The 21,651-nt window shown below is 41.7% G+C and overlaps 1 protein-coding gene across 8 annotated transcripts; it reads right to left on the bottom strand.

The window, feature by feature from the left end:
- Window positions 1–358: 358 nt before the first annotated feature.
- Window positions 359–7,680, bottom strand: LETMD1 (LETM1 domain containing 1). Of its 8 annotated transcripts, none has more exons than XR_005652641.1 (9): window positions 7,519–7,680; window positions 6,807–6,958; window positions 5,125–5,240; window positions 4,418–4,500; window positions 3,368–3,554; window positions 3,144–3,245; window positions 2,885–2,981; window positions 2,322–2,418; window positions 359–1,397 (listed from the first exon to the last, which is right to left on the bottom strand). XR_005652641.1 is itself a non-coding variant. In XM_039862139.1 (9 exons), exons 1-9 carry the CDS (start codon window positions 7,638–7,640, stop codon window positions 1,327–1,329), a joined length of 1,083 nt encoding a protein of 360 aa, XP_039718073.1. In that variant the 5' UTR covers window positions 7,641–7,680; the 3' UTR covers window positions 1,149–1,326. The 8 variants fall into 8 exon arrangements, 7 of the variants coding, with proteins under 7 accessions (XP_039718077.1, XP_039718079.1, XP_039718078.1 ...); XM_039862139.1 differs by having other exon boundaries at window positions 1,149–1,397; window positions 2,885–3,037; XM_039862140.1 differs by having other exon boundaries at window positions 1,149–1,397; window positions 2,885–3,037; window positions 7,514–7,671.
- Window positions 7,681–21,651: the final 13,971 nt, after the last annotated feature.

Here is a 21,651-nt window from a genome sequence, read left to right on the forward strand (position 1 = left end):
TCCTCTTGGGGCCCATTTTCTAATTCCATTACTCATTCATATATATATATATATATATATATATATATATATATATATATAATATATATAATATATATATAATATATATATCTCATATATATCATATATTATGTATATGAGATGTATATATTAATATATATTATATAATATATATATTATATAATATATATATGAAATGCTTTATTCCTAGTCATTTAAAATCGAGCAAGAGGATCAACTTCAAATCACTTCATAACTTCCATCCCATCAGAAAGTTCTACTCCAGCCAATTACCCTCCCCATTAGTTAGTTTACGTTAGTCTCAGAGCCTTAGCAAAATAATTAGAGTACACATAAGTAATTTCCAGCGGCTGATTTCAGGCAGTTTTTACTTGGGTTTAAAAACAGTGCTTCATGCATTTACAATAAGTTAACTACAGGTCACTGATGTACATACACAGACGAAAGCTAAACCCACCTTACTATCTGGATGCAGACCTCTCCTCTCCTGGGTTGAGTAGTAATTAGTGCCTTACAGGTTTGCTCCATGGCCTAAAGAAGGCAGCCATTGTCAGTTACAGTTAGATGGCTGCAACACAGTGGAGGTAGCAAAGAGTTTAAGACCCACAGGGTTGTAGTACAGCCCAGAAATTAAGACCAGGGTGTGAAGGCTGTAAACACTGGGGCAGGGGTCAAGAATCACTTGTAGTTTCTTTTATCTTTTCCATTAGAATGTCCTCGTAAGTCATTCACCAAAAAAAAAAAAAAAAAAAAAAAAAAAAAAAAAAGACAAAGGATTTGAAAAAGAAAGGGAGTAGTTAGCCAGCCCAGTGAGGGGGACAAGAAAAATCACTAATTTTGGTCCTCTCAAAGGGTTGAGGAGAACACTGAAGTACATGCATGTAAATGCTCCAGTTTAAGTAGTACTGTTCACCTCAGCAGCCGGAAACTGCTTTTAACAAAATCATAGCTGAAAAAGAATATGGCAGTGGTAAGTCCTGGGCCAAACGATGAGGATTCCCACCGGGGGCAAGAGCTCACTTCCTAGGATCCGAACTTAACATATCACAGTCAAAGCCTTGTACAGGGGCTGCTGCCAGCTACAGCTAATTCCAAGGAAGTTGGGATGACACCACACATGGGCCATCTCTGGTGAGGGTTTGTTTTAGTTCCAGCTCCCACATGGGTACCACATTATAAAGCCTGTGGCACCCCCTCCTCTGCCTTACACACATCTAACTGCACACAGATTACTGACAAGTGCCGTTTGGTCCGATGCTGCTGTATTGTGTGACTGCAGGACAATGCCATCTGCTCCATGTGCACTCAGCGCCTTGTCCCAATGTAGTTGGTGGAAAGCAGGAACACGTTGTGTAGCAAGAGGGACAGCTCAGCTTCTGAAAACACCATCAATGTTATTGGTTTGGCCAAGGAACAGTTTGCCTTCTAACTACCCTAGTGCCCAGGGCTTGAAACTAGAGGTGGGAAGCCACCTTCGGGAAGGTGTGACATTAAGAGGCTATTGTTCTCAAGTTCACCTGCTTCGTTCCAGTCTTTGCATGTATAATGTCCTTTCCTTCCACCACACAGTCCTATCTACTCATCCTCATTTCTTGACTCTCCTGTGATAGCAGGAGAAAATTCAAAGACAGTAATGGTACTAAACACCAATGTCACCCTTCTAGATTCTTCTGGTAGAAGCTAGTCATCTGGGGACATTTTTCAGCTCCAAGGACATTAGTAGGCATACCCTGATAGTCACAGTTTAGGAAACATCAAGGTCTAGCTAAAGGTTCCAAACAGGAGACCCACAGGCCTAATACGTACCCTTAGATACTATTTTTAGTCAACTGAATGTTTTTGTTTTGAATCTGAATGCCTTTAGACCAAAGCTTCTTAACTGAGACATTTCTGTTCTCCCCACCAAACCAGACATCTGGCAACGTCTGGAAACATTTTTGGTTGTCAGCACTGGGGAGAAAGGGTACCACTGACATCTAGTGGGTAGAGCCAGGGATATCGTTAAACATCTTATAAGGCAGAGGACAGGCCCTTAAAACAAAGCATCAGTAGTGCCAAGGTTGAGAAACTGCTTCAGACAAGCATGCACTCCTCATGCTCCCACAATCCCCACTATTTCATCTTGTCTTGTATCATTACCTGCTTAGCCCCTTTAGGCAAATGAGTTTGTGCCCTTTCAATTAGACATATATGTTAGACAAGGGTCTCACAGTATTCAATAATTAACTCCAAAATAATCTTAGAATAAAATACAAAAATGACTTGTATTTTAGTGGCATGACCATAGGGATTTGTCTTACCTTTCAGACTGCAGGAAATCTGTAGCCATTCTCCGAGCCAAGTTCGACACCTCTCTTCAGCAATATGGGTAGAATTCAGACCACGAAGATAACAAGCCTGTAACACTCGGAAGGAAAATGATCCTTAATAATCATAGAGCCACTATGCCAAGGAAGTGTAAACCCACACCACAAATAATCCAAAATCTCCTTTAAATAAGTTACAACCTCATCCCAAGAAACCTTTCACTATGGCAATCTGAACTATGACGAACAAGATGACAAGCAAAGATGCCTATATAATCTAAAACAGTAGATCTAAAGTGTATTGTCCTTGATTTCTGAAGGGCCAGAAGAAACAAACCAAAATTACTGTGGGAAGTTCCTTCCCACTAGTTAAGTTCACTGTGAAAAAAAGATCTAGAAACGAGGTAGGAGAATAAAAAGCTTGAGTTTTGCTATAAACAAGACTAGGGGCTCTCTAGCCCCATGAACTCAAGAGCCCACCAAAGAGTGAGGCTCCCAGCCCCATGAACTCAAGAGCCCACCAAAGAGTGAGGCTGATACTGTAATCCAGCTCTTACCGATCTCACTTCCTGAGCAGTCAGCTGGCCAATCCCCAACTTTGCCAAAGCCTTGTCCAGTTGGTGAATCACAGTGGTATGAGCCTTTAAACGGTGTCTCAACAAGAAAGAAGGCAGATAAGGTGTGAGAAGCATGGCTCGACTCAAGGCTTTCTGTGACACAATATAGAAGAAAGTCAACATTGTATTACTACAAGCAAAGCCCGGAATGGAAGGAAGGTGAGGCTGTGGAAAAGAAAAAACTTCAAACTGCTCTCACCAGTTGCAAAGCATGGAGTTGGTTCATACTCAGAGGATGATTAGAGAAACACTCTCTCAGAGCCAGGATGTCATGTATTGCTGGATGGGTACCACGCTGTAGCTGAGAAAGTTAAGAGATTGGTAGATGTTATCAATGTCTTGACTAGCCCTCTCACCTAGTTTTAGTGCAAACTGGATCTAACAAGATTCCTAGTTTGTAGGAAGGGTTAACTGGAGGAATACCTTGGTGCACAACTCTGTCACATGCCACCGGAGTCCTGCATCAGAAATGAGAGGGATAATTTTTTCTAAATAACAAAGAATTTCTGGGTGGGACTGCTTCCGGAGAGTATGATAGATATCTAAGAAATCAATCTGTTGCTTGGCAGTCCAGAAATGTTTGATCAGTAGTTGTCTAGGAAACAGGTACCTGAAAGGAAAAGGAATCACAGAGTCACTTGCTGAAACTGGCATCTTTCAAAGTGAGCAAAGAAAGCACTTGGCAAACATAATACTAGGAAGAGATGAGACACTGTTTCCCTACCTCACTGTTCTTTTTTTGCAAATGAGTATCAGACCAATGTTTGAAGATACACTGAAGCACAATTTAAGCAACATTACTGAGATTATGTGCTAGGAAGCAGTAGGAGGAAGCTAGGAGGAGCCTCGCATGTAGCAATCAGATAAAATGACTCCTTTTGAACTAAAGCATATAAAGAACATATTTTGGACAGAGCTGGATACCGTATGTGATATTGACAACCTCAAACAGTAGTACAGTCCTTATGAGTACACAAAATGGAAAAGGTAAATTTGCTTTTAATTCATGTATGGTGGTAAAACAAGGCTACAAATTCTCTGGCACTCCTCTTATTGAGAAGTGAGATCTATGACCCTTTTTAAAATCTGGGTGACTGACTTAACCAATACGAGAGAGGTGAGTCTTTGTGACCTCTAAGGTCACACTCACTCTTGGAGCCCTGAGCTGCCATTTGAGAAGTCCCATTACCCGAGGCTACCACATTAAGGCCACACTGGTTGGCAGTTCCAGTCTTCCAGCCATCTCTGCTAAAACACCAGACAGGGAGAGTTTAAGTCACCTATACTTACAGCTATCCCAGTAACCTAGGTGTTACTGAGTGGCTTTTATGAACCTTGGGCCAATGAAAAGATTGGAACATGAAGTTTGATAACATCTACCTAGCTTCTGAAATGGAAAGTTCTTAAAATATTAATTTTTAAAAATCTATATATCTCCAATATGCTGGTATATAGACAAAAGTCTATACTCACATTAGCAAGAAGACCAGGTAGTTGGCAAAGGGTGGAATGGAAATAATACCTAGGAAAAGACACTTGGTGACGTCTCGACGGAACTAAGCAGAAACAAACACAGATGGAGTTTTAATCCAAGTAAGTTCTTAATACAATGGACAATCCCTCCACCCCACTGTGTAGTGAACGTCTATTAAAGGCCAGTAAAGGATCAAGGTTATTTCTATCTACCTCTATTTGGTAAGTTCCTGGAGGACAGAAGCCCTGATTTTTCAATTTTATATTCCAAATAACGTCTAGTACAGGGCCTGACATTATACCAAATCCCTCTGAATTCTTCCTGATCTGCAGAATGGATCCTAGATCGGTATACTCTGTTTCAAAAGTACCCAACAAGTCACCACCAAATACTGCTTTCCTACTGCCTTTTGGATCCTTGCAGATTTTCATATGTTCAAACATGAATTGGATTTGAGCGTTTTCAACTTTTATTCAGAAAGTGTGTGTGCCAGAAACTCTAGTGAGCTCTGCTTTGGAGAGCTACAACTCTGAAAGAACTCAGTTCTGAAAAATAATCTGATGCTCTCAGTTCAATACTTTGATCTCGCGGTAAAGGGCAAAAGCCTAATCAGTGGTGAACAAGATAGGAGAGAAAACAACTTGAGATCTTGGTTAACTTTAATCACCTCACCATGAACTTCTGGATATCTGACCCCAGCCCATACCTGTCTCAAATGCTCCATCTCCCGGTATGAAAGTTGATGAAACTTTATATTGTGCTTCCACATATTTGTCTTTATTCTTCTAGCCTTTTTGGCATCAGCCCATAACATCTGCAATCCTGCCTCATTAAAGTAGAGGACAGAGTGTGATGTTACCCCAGTTTGAATCTTACCACAGCTTCCTACTCCATGTTCACTCACAACACACACACTTGTCCCTCCCCAATACTACTCTCAATCAAAGCTTAAAACTAGGTCATTTGAAACTCTTGTGTGGCCAACCTTTATCTCTTTGTCATCCTTTTTTTCCCCCAGCACATCACTTTTCTTCTAGCTATGAGGCCCTTCTGTGATCTGCTATGGAATGGTCTCCTTTTTCTGGTTCAATACTCATTCTCTTTTTAAAATAAAAATTCAAAGCTCCCTAATCTCAAGATATCTTGCTCAACTAACCCTATGTATTTCCCAACCATATATTAGCTTATCTCCTTTCTAGAACACTTTGTTAATTACTGTTAATTCAATGTATTTCTTTTCTATAATACGATTTTTCTCTTCATTCTATAATTCTTATTTATCTAGAACTTTAGTTTTTAAAAATGCTTTCCTATTTATGAATGAAATGATATAATGTCTAGGTTGACTTCAAAATAATATTGGAGAAGGCATGTGTATAAATGAAATAAGATTGGAGGCCACAAGTTAATTGCTGAAGTGAAGATGAGTACATGGAAGTTCAATTTATTACTTTCTCTACTTTTAGGTATGTTTAAAATTTTCCATAATAAAATGCTTAAAAACAAACTATCCAAAATGCTTTCAGACCCTTTTCTCATTTGATCCTAGTTATAAACGTGGGAGCAGACAGGCAGCCATTCTTATCTCCACTTTACAAGTAAGCATGAGCTATTTTGCAAGGCCATGGAGCTAGTAATAATTATAATACTCAGAGCTGACAATGTGGTAGTTTATTGTAATTGGTGTTATGATAAAAGTGTAGAGTATAGAAATAGTTATAGCTACATTTATTGAGCATTTACTATGAACAAGGCTTTAAATACTTTACATGTGTTGCTTTATTTAATCTTCACAACCATGTGGTCAATAGGTAGGTCCCATTATTATCCCCAATTTACAGATAAGAAAACCAAGGGATAGAGAGGTTAAGTTACTAGTCCAATCACACAGCCAGTGACAAGCCAGGATTTGAGTCTGGCTCCGGAGTAGACACTTGACACTATACATTCTCCTAATAACTAGCAGAGTTTTGATTTGAACCGAAACATTCAGAAACCAAGTACTGTAGCACTATTTCCACAACATGCTACTTAGGATAGATTTGTGATAAGCATGAAACAATATTTTCTTTTGGGCCAAGTCAACTGATAAATCACAAGGCAGGTCTGTACATGACGAAGAATCAGGTGTATGGTTAAGAAAAATGCAAAAACACCTATACTCCCCCTGGGTATTGTCAGAAGTTGTTTCTCATTATACCTTTCTAGGAACATCCTCGAGAAGTGCTAACTTGTAAGAATTAGTTTCATGCTCAAGTATTTAAGAAAAATAAGACATCCCAGCTCACACTCCCATAGCAAAACCTGCAAATTATTATCTTACTTATCCTAACTCTCTGACATTGCCCAAGAGCTGACTCTAGCACTTTCTATTTGTTTTGTTTTTACCTTTCATGAAAGTTGTGTACAGGATATAGAAGCGGGGGAAATGACGACCCAAAAAACGGTGGTATTTCCCATTAATCACTTTTGTCTTGGTCACCACATAAGAGATTAAGCTCTTCACATCTGCCTTTGGAGAAAGGTGAAGCTTTGAAGACCTACAAGGAAGATCAAAGAGACTATCTGGAAATCAGTCCTGGAAACCCCTTCGCATCTGGTGTCCCTAATGTAAAACACAGGCCTCAGAGAATGTATACTAAGACTTGAAACTTCCAAAAACCAAGGAAAACCTTGGAATCAAGAAGAGATAAGCAATCAGACTGAGAAAAACAAATCAGACAGATAAGAGAGAGGCCAGGCAGAAAGGAAGTCAAGGAGTGGTATGAGCCTGGAGAGTGCACAAGGCCTGAGGCCAGAGCAGCAGGATAAGCCAGACAGGTGGGATCGAGGTAAATATCGGTAAAAGCTGAGCCAAAAAAGGCAGGCTGACAGATAAACTCAGGACACGTGGGAAATTCAAACTACAAGGGACACTCAGTTGAGAGGATCAGGAAGCCAGGTCACTAGCGGAGACCGGGGTGCGATTTCTGAGCAGAAGAATAAAAACCCATAGGCCAGGGCGTGGAACCCTGAAAACTAAGAGACAGCATGCAAGCAAGGATGAGACACTGGAAGGGCCTGAACGTCAAAAATGCTATTCTCTCTCCAGGCACCTCACCGAGGGTCCCCCCAGGCCAGTCCATAGCGAACAAGCTGCAGCCTCCGGTTGACATAAGATCCAGGGGTGACCGTCGAAACCCATAGAGCAGTCCGAGCCCAGCACACCCTGGAAAGCGCCATCTTCACCGCGAGGGAGGGGGAGAAGAGGCTCTCTTCAGGTCAAGGTTCACCGTACGTCGCGTCCTTTCGACCACGCATGCGGCCTCTCCTGAGAGCCTATTGGTCACCATAGACCGCTTGCCCCGCGCTAACGCGGCGCGGGAACCAAGGCTGAAGATTAAGTGTGAAAGCAAGACTGTGATTGGAAGCAGACAGCACTTCCTTGTTTAAAAGCGCCGGAAGCGGGCTATCCCCGGGGGGCGAAGGCTTGTGCCAATGGTAGGGTTTGTGATCTTGAGGACGTCCTCTTTTTGAGGTCTCAGTGACCCCTCGCGAGTCCCTAGCGCCGCCCTTGCCCTTTGTCGGTGTGCCAGTCTTCGGGGGCCTTGAAGCGGTAGATGCGGGCTGTTTCTTTAGCAGCGCCGAGGCCCACGGCGCTTCCCAAGGGACTGGGAGGGCCCGTCGCGCCCTCTAGTGGTGGCGGCAGGCTAGGCCGGGAACTATCCATTGCCAGTCGCGCGGTCCAGCGGCGAAGGTTGGAGGCCTGGGAGCGGCACCTGTGCGAACTAAGTCCGCTTTTAACTTTGGTCGGCGTTTCTCAGATTAGGTTTGTGGGAAAATGTCTTTCGTTAAGCGCTTCCTCAAGCCCAAACTCGGGTCTCGAATGTCACTTTCCTGAAAGGCCTCTGACCAAAACACACACATTTTCTCCTATCACCCTGTTTGTTTTCTTTACAGCACTTACCACTTCCGTCGTTTTATACATTCGTTTCCTTGTTTGGCCGGTTCCCTGAACTAGAGCAAGCATCTTGTCTTAGTCACTGCTATACCCAACCCCCAACACTAGGTGCCATACTTGGCACGTAGTAGGTGCTAGTAAACATTTTGAATAAATTAATAACTGAAACTGGGAAGGATTCCCAGAAGTGGCACTTAGCTGCCTCCAAGAGTTAACAGTTTTCTTGAGTACATATGAATATTTACCCTCCGTGGAGGTAGTAGAGCATCCCATTTGGAACCAGGAGATCTAGGTTCAAATCTTAGCACTGCCATTTCCTTTAATGTATATGTGACCTTAGACATGTCACTTTAGCTCTCGAGCTTATTTCCTTTATAATAGTACCTATTTTATAACAGTTCTGTGAAGATGCAAGAAGAAAATGGTTGTGAAAGCTCCCACATCTGTATAACGCTTTATGGGTCGCAGTTTTATATTAGCTTAGGCTGTTTATGATTGTACCACTCATGTAGTCAAAGGAAAAGTTCAGTAAGTGAGTGACTCTCTGTAAGTGCTAGGAAGATGGGGTGGGTGGGATACAAAATTGACTAAAAATTGCCTGACTGTCTTCAGGCAATTCCTAAGTCCTCTCAACAACTATGTCTCTCAAGACTGTTCAGCCCTAAAATTCTAGAACACTCCAGGAAAAGTGAAAGGCAAATAGGAGTTTTGTGGAGGAGATTGGAAGGAACTGTGCCTGGAAGAATGGAATAGAGGAAAGGCATTTCGTGCAGTAAAACAAGATGACAGGAACACAGGAATTCAGATATTTGTTTATTGTTTAATGCCCCTCACCCCAGCTTACACTAAGTTTTGTTGGTTCTTCTATTACTTCAGTCATTTTGTTCTCTCTTCTGTGCCACTACCCTAGTCTAAGCTACAAGCCTCTGATCTAGACTACTGAAGTACCAACCTTACTGGTTTCCCTGTCATCTATTTTGGCCTTTCTACAGCCAGTTCTCCATGCTATAGCCAGAGAAAACTTTCTAAAATTACAAATCTTAGCTTGTTATTCCCCTTTATAAATCTTTCAAGTTTCCTCTGACTCCTAGAATAAAGTTCAGACTCCTTAACCTGGCCTGCTTTCCCAGCCTCATCTCATATCTCATGGCGTCTCTTTCCCCTTAGCTTTCTATACTAAGAAATATTGGCCTTTCAGTTCTGCTGTAGGCCAAGAAACTTTATGTCCCTGGGCTTTTGCACATATTGCTCTTTGCTTGGAGTTTCTTCCCTCCCACTTCCCTTCCTCTTAGCTTGTCTTTCAGGTTCCAGCTGAAATGCTAATAATAGCCAATATTTATTGAGCAGGTACTATGTGCCACGATTGTTCTTAGTGCTTTATGTGTATCAAGTCATTTAACCTCACTTAACTTCAAGAGGTCGATACTGTTGTTAGCTCAACTTTATAAATGAGGAAAGTGAGGTTAAATAACCTACTCAAGATTCGAGTCAGTCTGGGCAGACAGTCTGGGCACATGAATTACCGCTGCACTGTATGTAAACAGCATTGTTACGGGTAACTCTTTCTTAATCCCACAGACTTAGTTTCCTGTTACTCATTTTGTAGCTAACTATACTTACCCTTCAGAGTACCTAAAATGATCATAGTTAGTTACCTGTGGCACTATACATTTAATGACTCTGTTCCCCATTTGATTCTAAGCTCACTGTATTTCTAGTCCCTAGCACACTCCCTGGCGCAAGAGGTACTAATTAAGTATTTATTAAATGAATAAATACCTTATTTACCTGAATCTAAGGTAACATTTTTTCTCTCAAAATAATTCCTCAGGAAGTTGCTTTATATTTTATCTTCTCTTATTCACTGATAAGTAACTAAATAAATGGTTCATTTATTCACTAATTCCATAATTATTGAGCATCTCTCCCAGACACAGCATTGTTCTCTTTGCTTGGGATAAATCAGAGGTTACACAGATAAAAATTCCAGCCCTACCCAGTATAGTTTACATTACAAAATTGTTGAGAGATTGTTTGGAATTCTACAGTGAGGCAGGACCCTTGGAGGGGCCTTATGTGAAGATTAGATTTGTTTCGGGGCCTCAGGTGTGAAGATTAGAGAACTTGATTTGATTTGAAAGATATTAGGGAGTCTGCATTTTGTCCAAGGGAATGACAATATGAAGGTGATGTTTGTAAAAATCAGACTGGAGTTAGAATGCATTGCGATGGGAAGAGACTGGAGGTTAATGATATATCAATAAGGTTTTTTTTAAGGATCTGGACCAGAGATAGCAAAGAACCACCAGACTGCCCCAAAATGAAGACCATCTTTAAGTGGTCCCAGATTTGTGGTGCAATAAACAGGAACCAGATTTAAGCTCCCCAAACCCATATGTCATTTAGCTTGTCATCAACATTTGTTGTTTATTTGGCAAACATTTGAGGGCCTGCTCTGTAGCCATTCTGCTAGGTTCCAGGAAAATAAAGGCAAATAGAGGCAGGCCTTTCCCTCAAAAAGCTCAGAGGTTTAGTAGAGAAGATTGACATTCAAAAATAATCATGTGATAGGTGCTGTAACAGAAATATGTCCAAGGTACAGTGAGAGTTGAAGGAATAGTAAATTGATAAATTCTGGTGGTGGCAGTGGTGGTAAATCCAGATGAAGCGAAGTCAGATTTGAACTAGATCATAGTGGATAAATTGGAGACTGGCAGACAAGTACTACGAGGAACGGCTTTCTGGGAAGAGGGAACAGTATGTACAAAGATTAGAAAGACTGGAAACTTCAGGGAAAGATAAATCTCTTACCAGTAGACATAATAATTGCAATGATTTGCCATCTTTAGATACTAATTCATTGAGTTTGACGGGCTGGTTTGGGGCAGGTTATTCTTCCCAAGGCACTGAAATAAAATCCCAGAATGAAAGACTTTTAATAACTAATGGATTGTAATTTGATACTCAGAATTCTGAGCAAGGTTAAAACTTAATTGCATTTATTTTTTCTACTGTATTAAAATATTTTAAAAGGAAAAGAACAAACAAAACTATAACATTCATCTATGTATCCACTACCCAAAATCGATAAATAATATCATACCTATTTTCTCCTATATCCCATTTACCTTTTTTCTTTAGGTGGCATCTTTATATCACTCCATTTTTAATACTTTGCATATATATCTTTGAATATATATAAAGCTGTATGTACATAAACAAATAGCATATGGTATTTTTTAATGTTTTAAAAATTCATATATTTGGTTTCATGTGGCATTTTTCTGTTTTGTTTCCCTCAAATTTGTTTTCAGCATTCATCCAAGTGATGATGTAGATCAAGTTCACTAGTTATAGCTGCTGTGTGGTGTTCCATCACATGAATACACTCTAATTTGTTTATTTGCTACTGATAGACATTTATATTACTTTCAATGTTTCATTATTACATACAGTACATTTTAGGGAACACTCTCAAAGGTATCTCCTTGTTCTTATGTATAAAAGTTTCTTTTAAGAAACACGCAGTGTTTTCAGATTTTTTTTCTTAACCATAACTCATAGTAAGAAATATATTTTATATCCAAACCCAGTTTGTATATTTCCTATTACGAAATGCTGGACATGACCCACTCAATAGATTTCATAACCCTTAATGGATTGAAAAACACTGCTCTAAGGCAGTAAACTTTCTGGATCAAATGATATTTGCATTTTCAACTTGAGTGAATATCATCATGTTGCTCTCCAGGCATTTGTGTCAGTTTTATAGGGTATGAGAAACTTGGTTTCTCTACAACCTCACTGTGGACAAAAAGGGGCCTGTAATAAATCTAACTGAAAGTAACCTCTTAGGGTGATCTGATCATAAATTCCTAAGGAGCAGGTCATGGTCAGTAGTCAAGCTCCAGGCTGTAATTTTCTCAGTAACAGGTTTTTAAGCAAGCTCTGTCCATTGTTCTTGTGCATGGAAGTTAGCAAACCTTTGAAATGCCAGAGTCTTCTTTTCTAGACCCCTCCAAGGCATAAACCCCCTCAAGGGAGCACATAATCTTATTGACTATGTACCTTGCTTTCTCTCACCTTCAGTAATCTTCCTTAAGTTCTCTCCTTAATTCCAAATGCATACAAGAAACTTCACACAATGGTGGTCAGTTTGGCTCAAATTAACAGGTTTGGAAGTCTCTTGTGTTGACATCACTGTAATGGCCTGCTGAAATGTGAAAGGGTTAAAGAATAATTAAAACCTTGTATCTTGGCATTTCGAGGCTGCTCCTTTGCAAGGACAGCCGCCGGCTAATAAACTGTCTCCTGATTAAGAGCACTCAAGTTGGGTCTGGTTATTCTGGACACAACATTTGGAGGCCCCAGCGAGATCTTCTCGTTGTGGGAAAATTGATCAGTGCACCAGGGCGTTGGACCATTTGCGGTTGGGGAGGCCTCTAGGGCACTTGCCCTAGCCCGCCGCCTGTGGTTTCTCGCTTTGCGGAGCACGATCCTGGGAGTGCTGAGGCAGTTTCTGGTAGGGGGCCCAGGGACCGTGCGGACGTCGGACGCGACAAGTAAGTCGGCGGTCGACTGAGACTGTGACGACAGTTTTCTCAGTCCTGTTCTGGTTTGTTAGTCTGTGTCTGTCTTGTTTTGTTTTGCTTCGTGTGCTTTATTGTGGAACTATGGGACAATCACAGGGCAAACTAACTCCGTTACAGTGCATGCTTAACAACTTTAAAGATTTTCGTCGTAGGGCAAGGGCCTATGGTGCTTCAGTAACCCCTTTTGATTTGCAGCGCTTTTGTCAATTAGATTGGCCGACCTTCGGAGTAGGATGGCCCTCCGAGGGATCATTTAACATGCAGACTGCATTCCGGGTTCGAAGTGTGATTTATGGAAAACCTGGGCATCCCGACCAAATTCCTTATGTTGATGTTTGGATTGATGTTGTTTCTGATGCCCCTAAATACTTACAGAATTGCAGTCGTGCACCCGTTACTGTAATGGCAGCCATACCCCAGGGTTTTAAGAAGCCCCCACCGGTGTTGCAGGGACCTCCCTCGGAGGATGACTGGTATCCGCCACCCTATAATGGAAATGGGGGTAGACGTCCTCCTCCGGAGGGACCGGGACCTCCTGTAACCCGGTCTAGGGGTCGTAGGCCACCTTCCCCTGATTCAACCTCCCTGAAAAGAGCCAGTATCTGTTCAAGCCCCATTGAAGGTGATTCCAGGAGGTGGCGGTGAGCCTACTGTCATCTACTCGCCATTCAGTACTAGTGATTTATATAATTGGAAATTGCAAACGCCATCCTTTTCAGAGAAACCACAAGGACTAACCTCCCTTTTAGAAGTCTATTTTCTTTACCCATCAGCCCACTTGGGATGATTGCCAACAGCTCTTACAGGTCTTATTCACTACTGAAGAAAAGGAAAGAATTTTGCAGGAGGCGGCTAGAGGAGTAACAGACCCAAATGGGCAGCCCACAGCAGACTTAACCAGGTTACAGGCTGTGTTTCCGACTCAACGTCCCCAGTGGGATCCAAATACAGATCAAGGTAAGGAGGCTCTCCTAAGGTATCGCCAGTTTCTGCTACAGGGACTCCGGGCTGCTGCACGTAGACCAATAAATCTGTCCAAGGTAAGTGAAGTAATTCAGACTAAGGACGAGTCACCTGCAGCATTCTTGGAAAGACTATTAGAGTCTTACCGCTTATATACACCTATTGACCCGGAGGACCCCAACAATAGAAGAGCCATTAATTTGGCCTTTGTTAGCCAGTCGGCCCCTGACATTAGAAAGAAGTTACAGAGATTGGAAGGTTTTGAGGGAGAAAATTTATCCAAATTATTAGAAATAGCTCAGAAGGTCTTTAACAATAGGGACGGTGTGCAAAAGGTCATGTTTGTGGGACAACAAGGAAACCGACCTCCTTGGAAAAAAAAAACCCTAACCATAGAGGGGGACCTAGCAACGAAGAAGGCCAAAATAGAAAACCTAGGCTAGGAAGAGACCAATGTGCTATTTGCAAAAAGAAAGGACATTGGAAGAATGAGTGCCCTGAAAAGGAGCAACCAGGAGGTCAGAAGAAAAAAGGCCCCTCATTCTTTTGGAAGATGAATAAGGGCATCAGGGCTCTTATCTAATGAGCCCCCCAAGAGCCCAAGGTAACTTTGCAAGTAGGGGGCAAACCTGTGAACTTTTTAGCTGATACTGGTGCAACTTACTCAGTTTTAACAGAAACTGCTGGTCTGTTATCCAAAGAAAAGACTGTAATTCAAGGAGCCACTGGGAAAGGGAAGGCATACCCAAGGACACAGGCAAAAATTACTGACTTGGGAAAGGGAACCATCACACATTCCTTTTTAGTTATGCCTGAATGTCCCTTTCCTTTGCTCGGAAGAGATTTGCTCCAGAAATTAAAAGCCACTATTTAAGCAATGAGTGGCATATCTCTCAAAGAGACTAGATCTGGTGGCTGGAGGAAGGCCTAGTTGCCTGAGAGCACTAGCTGCTACTGCTATATTGACCAAAGACGCTTTAAAATTGACCTTGGGCCAAAATATTGAAATTGTGGCTCCACATGCAGTTGAAGCCATGCTGCGCAGCCCTCCTGAAAGATGGATTTCCAACGCCCGGATTACTCAGTACCAGGTACTGTTGCTTATTCCCCCACAGACCCAGTTTTTGAAAACTGCAGCCCTGAACCCTGCCACGCTGCTCCCGGATGATGACCCGCAGGCTCCATTGCATCACTGTGTTCAGCACCTTGAGCAGGTAACTGGACTACGGCCAGACTTGAAGGATGAGCCGTGGCCTAATCCGGATGCGGTATTATTTACCAATGGAAGCAGTTTTGTATCCGACGGAGTAAGGTATGCTGGGGCAGCCATAGTAACAGTCAGGGATGTGATATAGGCACAGGCCCTAAGCCATGGGACATCAGCACAGAGGGCTGAACTTACTGCTCTAACACAAGCTTTACGGTGGGGAAAGGATAAAACTGTAAACATCTATACTGACAGTAGATATGCCTTTGCTACTGCCCACATACATGGAGCTTTATATAAGGAAAGAGGACTTTTAACATCAGGAGGCAAAGAAATTAAAAATAGGGAAGAGATCTTAGCCCTGTTAGAAGCCATTTGGCTACCAAAAAGAGTAGCCATAATTCATTGTCCTGGACACCAAAATGCAGAGACTGAGGTAGCGCAAGGAAATTCCTTTGCAGATCAGATAGCAAAGGATGCTGCCAGAAAACCAGTGGGGCCCAGAGACATCTTGCCTTTAAAGCCTCCCCCAGCCTTCGAAGAAAGGCCTGAGTATACCCCGTTTGACTTGGAATTAAGTGAAAGACTGGAAAAAAAAAAGAAAGAAAAAAAAAAGAGGGAAAACAAGAATGGAGAATGCTCCCTGATAGAAGATCGCTCCTTCCTCAGGCTTTGGGAAAGACCTTAATAGACTTAACACACCAGTCCACCCATCTAGGAGGAACCAAGTTAATTGAACTATTGAAAAGGGATTATTATGTTCCAGGACTGGAAATTTAGCCAAGGACGTGGCTAATAGGTGTGCAGTATATGCACAAGTAGACTAAGGAAGGACCTCCACGGAACAAGGAGTGAGACTCAGGGGAAAGAGACCTGGAGAGCACTGGGAGCTTGATTTTATAGAAGTTACACCTGGAACTTTTGGATTTAAGTACCTATTAGTTTTTATTGACACATACTCTGGATGGACTGAGGCCTATCCCACTAAGCATGAAACTCCACAAGTAGTAGCTAAGAAATTAGTATCAGAGATAGTTCTGAGATTTGGCCTGCCCTTATCATTGGGGTCCGACAATGGCCCGGCATTCATTGCCCAAACAAGTCAAATGTTAGCTAAGGTATTAGGGATTAATTGGAAATTACATTGTATTTACAGACCTCAGAGTTCAGGACAAGTAGAAAGGATGAATAGAACACTTAAGGAAACTTTAACTAAATTTAAGCTGGAAACTGGGGAGAATTGGGTGAGCCTTCTGCCTTTTGCTTTGTTACGGGCCCGGTGTACTCCATATATTATGGGAATTTCCCCTTATGAAATAATGTTTGGGAGACCTCCCCCTTTACTCCCTAAAATTGGAATTGAAAAGGTTACAATGAGTAATAATACAAGTCTCCTTAAGTCTCTACAGGCCTTACAACAAACCCAAAATCAAGTCAAGGGCTTAATTAAAGCTGCTAGACCGACTCCGGGGACATCACAGCCTCACCCACATCATCCAGGCGATTGGGTGTGAATAAAGAAGATCCAGCCTGCTAGCCTAGAGCCCCGGTGGGATGGTCCGTTTCCAGTAATCCTGACCACACCAACGGCTGTCAAAGTTGCAGGAAAAAGACATTGGATTCACCATACCCGCCTTAAGACAGCTCAACCTCCCCCGGAGACAGAGAAATGGAAGGCAACACCCACAGAGGATCCACTCAAGATAAGACTCTCGGGGGAATAATTATAATTGGGTTAATTGTTATCAATAATGTAAAAGGGAACCCTCATCAACCTCAACAGGCTAAATGGGAATTAATTAAATCAGAAACAGGCATCCCCATATTAGTAAACCAGACTATGTACCAGCCTACATTTCATGTGGATTTGTGTGATATATTAGGAAAGAAATTTAATTTTATAAGTGATGACTTGCCTAGAGGTCCAGGAGCTAATTTTTTATCTGGCCCCTGGTATGGTTGTGGCAGGGAGGACAAAGAAAGAGGTATTCAACAAGTACAGTTATATATGTGTCCCAGAGAAGGCCAAAGCACTTGCCATAAGCTAAACCAATATTATTGTGGCCATTGGGGTTGTGAGACCATAGCCCCTTGGGAGAACACAGACCCCTTTCTGACTCTTACACGACCTAGTCAGTCTTCCTGTGCCACAGCAGGGAAATGCAATCCTGTCATTTTTACTGTCAAAAATTGGGAAGATCCATCTTGGGTGATTGGAAAAACCTGGGGATTAAGGTTGTATGTTTTTGGAACTGATCCTGGAGTGTTAATAACAATACAGAAAAAGCCTGTCAGGATGCCACCGTTAGTTCTAGGTCCTGTTAGGCCTAATGACGGAGGGTTAAACGCCTTAACTCCTACACAGTCAGCAATTACTAGGAGCACTAATAATGCCAACAAAAGACATAGACCTAGACAGCCTTATAGACCCCCCAGGGATACTCCTGAATCTGTCTTGACCATGCCGAATAATGTTTATAAGTTTGCTAATGACAGTAACTCAAATGCTACAAAGGATTGTTGGTTTTGTCTGAACCCTGCCCCACCTTATTATGTAGGACTTGGTGTCATTGCTAACCTTGGCACAGATCAAACTGCTATTAGGAATGTAACATCTCCGAATGTTACTATTTGCCCTTGGGGAACCAAAAACCCATCTGTAACGTTGGGAAATTTACAAGGAAAGGGAACTTGTGTGTATACTAACACTTATAGAGTTGATAAATCTAGGTATAAGGAAAATTGTAAATCATCTATTTTAGTAAATAGCACCTCTTCTACTTATTTAGCGGCCCCTAGTGGCACTTGGTCTGCTTGTAATACTGGTTTAACTCCCTGTATTAATCTTAACTATTAGAAAAATAATACTGGATTTTGTGTGCTGGTTCATGTTATACCTCAGGTGTATATGATGAGCGGACAAGAAGGGAGACAAGCAATGGATTTGTGGGGAGGATATAACTATCCTCGGCGTAAGCGAGCAGTTCCACTGCTTGTGCCGCTCCTAGTTGGCCTAGGAGTGGCAGGATCAGCTGCAATTGGGACTGCTGCTTTGGTTACAGGGAACCAAGGTATGGCCTGGCTCACAAAGCAGATTAATGACGATTTAAGCACTCTAGAGAAATCAATTAATCATCTTGAAACATCTCTTAATTCTTTAGCTGAAGTAGTACTGCAGAATAGAAGAGGTTTAGACCTCTTATTTCTTAAGCAAGGAGGTTTGTGTGTAGCACTAGGAGAAACTTGCTGCTTTTATGTTAATCATTCTGGAATTATTAGGGATAGTTTAGCATTAATTAGACAAAGAGTAAAAGACAGAAATGAGAAGTTAAAACAAGGAAGCAACTGGTATGAATCTTGGTTTAATAGAAACTCTTGGTTAACCACGTTATTGTCGGCTATAGCAGGACCATTGATAATTCTGCTGTTATTACTGACCTTTGGGCCATGCTTGATCAAATGTATTAAGAGTTTAATCCAATCCAATATAACTAGGGCAAAGATTTTAATTTTAGGAGCGTCAGCCCCGACCCATTGGCCAGAAATCCCGACTTCTGACTCGAAGATTGAGTCATTCTAAAGAAAACCAGTGGGGAATGTAATGGCCTGCTGAAATATGAAAGGGTTAAAGAATAATTAAAACCTGAAACTGGACAAAGGAAGTCTATAACTTAGGCCTAGTTTCTGGAACCCCTAACCACATTCTGTTAATCATGAAACTTGTAACAATGAGCTCATACGCTAACTGCCAATTTTAGCCTGTGTAACCCTGCTTGCTTGCGTGGCATGAAAAATAATCAATTGTATATAAGCTGAAAATTACTGTTTGGCCATCGCCCATGGGAACATAGGCGGTCACCCATAGGAACATAACATTCTGACACAAGCTTTCTGCTTCTGTACTTCCCGCTTGCACACCTGGCCAGTGGGTTGACAGGTAGTGAATAGGAGAAAGATCGACCTTTGTGTTTAAGACAGAATGAGGAATGGGATTTGGGGCTTAAAAACCTTGTATCTTGGCATTTCGTGGCTGCTCCTTTGCAAGGACAGCCGCCGGCTAATAAACTGTCTCCTGGTTAAGAGCACTCAAGTTGGGTCTGGTTATTCTGGACACAACAGTGGTCTGAGCAGTGCACTATGATGTCTACCGAAGTCCACTTCCTGTGCCACTCAGATCCATTTGGCTTGTAAAAGTTCTAGAGACAGCTTCTTCAAGGTTTCGGCGGGCCTCTTTCCTGGGTGAAAACTTTCAAGAGGAAAGTTAGTAGGGTAAACCACAGCGCCTGCTGCCGGTCTTGAGATCTACATAGCATTGAGCATGTGACGGGAGGTCCTGACAGTGTTGTTACCGGTGTCCTATGGTCAGGTACTCCATTTCCAAGAGCCGTGTGTTTTTTGAATTTTTCCATTGCTAGTATAATTTTTCATTGCTAGTGATATAGCTTTGCTCCAGAATCCTAGGATTCTTCATTGTAATTCTCACATTAGAGCTTGCCATAAACTCTATACAATGTCTTCCTCCAATCCCACAGATACCTGTAAACACATATCTACTGTATCCTCTGGCCCAAGTGGCAAGACTACCTATACCATGACCTGGACCTGCTGCAGATTTGTAGCTCTGGGATGCACCCAAAGCTGGCAGCCTTTCATGTTTCTTGGTATATGGGTCACAACAATAGTCCAAGCATGGAATATACTTTTTTTCAGGCCTTCAAAGACATTGTGCTTTCTTCTTTTTGGCGGGAGGTAGGAGTCGCAATAATTTCTTTTTGATTTTGAAAGTATTTCCTGGCATACTCCCAGACCACTGGACCTTCAGCATTCTGCTGATATTGCAAATCTCTTAATCTTTGTAGGTTTATTTTTACCCACCAGAGTGTTATGTTTATTACTAAATCTTCCAATATACTTGCTGCTTTTGATACTCTGGCCCCATTTACTTATCACTGATATGGTAGAACAAATGTGATGTTGTGTTCTGCAGCATGCCCAGATCTAGGTCCCTTTAAATCATACTGTAATACAGGGTGAGAGAGTTGGCATGGCCTGGGGCAAGACCATTAATGTACACTGTTGTGAGAACTATTTCTGATAGAGTTTGAAAGAAATGCATCAGCCAGATCAATGGCTGCATACTGTGTACCTAAGGCTGTGCTAATGTGCTCTAGCAAAGATACGTACCTGGCATAATAGCTACATTTGGGGCAGCTACTTAGTTAAATTTGTAGTGGTCTATTGTTAATCCTTCAAAATCTATCTGATTTTGCAGGGACCAAACTGGAAAATTAAATGGAGATATGGTGAGGACCACCACTCTTTAAGGGTGGGATCAACCTCTGCCAGTTTTCTCGGGATGTAATACTGTTTTTGAGTTACTATCTTGCCTGGACAAGAAACCAATGATAAGATTGCACAACTGCCAAGAAATTCTCTTCTAATTAGAGGACCTATTAGAAGGGGTCTGTGGAGCTAGTGGATCTTCTGTAACATGAACTTTTTTTTTTTTTAATTACCTGGTCTCCATATATTTCCACTCTAACAAATGGTTGTGAATGATGCTTCGGATCCTTAGTTATAAATGTCATCATGGACCCTGGATCCAATGATCTTTAAAATATTTGATGTTACTCTGTCCCCTATATATGGTTACTAAGTAAATGGCTGTACTTCCCTTTTAAGAAGGACTGGGGAATCATTACCATGCATACTTGCCATAGTGCTGCAGGAGCCTTCTTCTTGGGGACACAGAGTCTCCTTCAGTCAATCAGTTCTGGGTCCAAAAACTGGCTCAGATCCAAGGATTGGGCAAGGGATTGCAACTAGTTACATGTTTTTAACCTCCTGATGACCTATCTCTGGAATTTTTTGCTTGTACAGCAAGCAGCACCTTTCTTGGTTGTGCATCTGTCTTGCCCTTAGGGACACTGTGTTCTATTAATCATCTTTATAGTTCCTTGTGGGTCAGACTCTCTAAGTTGCCATTCCAGTCTTGCTGCTATGTTCACCTTACTTTTCCACCATTTGGCCTCTATTATTTTAGGGTCTTATCATTAAATCTGCTATCAAGATGTCTGTTTTTATAATAGAATCTCTTACTCTCAGCCTTAGCCAACAAAGGACAGCCACTGCTGAGCTTCTCAGTGATGCTGGTATCCCTCTAGCCAGTGCATTTCTTATTGCTTTGTAAATAGAATGTACTCTGGACCTACTAGTAGGCCATTAATCAGCTAGCTTTTCTGGCCTTACTTAGTATTTGTACTCTAGCATATTCATTTTCCTAAGCCTTTTGATTCCTCTTCTACTATCTGCCAAGGAAATTGTGGCCTTTCTACTAGATTTAGCATGAGCCATTGGTTTCTCCAAAGTTCAAAGGGTCATCTTAGTAGTTGTGTTAACATGACTTTCCAGGATCCTTGTCTGGATATGTAATCTGAGAGAGGGCTCCCAAATCAGTAAGTTCTCCTTCATCCAACTTCATGTTCCACCTTCGTTGATTCAGTACACTCATAATTCATCCCATATGTACTT

This window comes from Pteropus medius, unplaced genomic scaffold (assembly GCF_902729225.1).
Source record: "Pteropus medius unplaced genomic scaffold, Ma_sr-lr_union100, whole genome shotgun sequence".
Lineage (NCBI taxonomy): Eukaryota > Metazoa > Chordata > Mammalia > Chiroptera > Pteropodidae > Pteropus > Pteropus medius.

Coding starts and splice junctions, on each gene's coding strand:
- LETMD1 (XM_039862139.1), bottom strand. CDS start 7,640: ATGGCGCTTTCCAGGGTGTGCTGGGCTCGGACTGCTCTATGGGTTTCG. Junction 6,959..7,518: donor CTGGCCTGGGGGGACCCTCG/GTGAGGTGCCTG, acceptor TCTTCCTTGTAG/GTCTTCAAAGCTTCACCTTT. Junction 2,419..2,884: donor CTGCTCAGGAAGTGAGATCG/GTAAGAGCTGGA, acceptor CGAGTGTTACAG/GCTTGTTATCTTCGTGGTCT.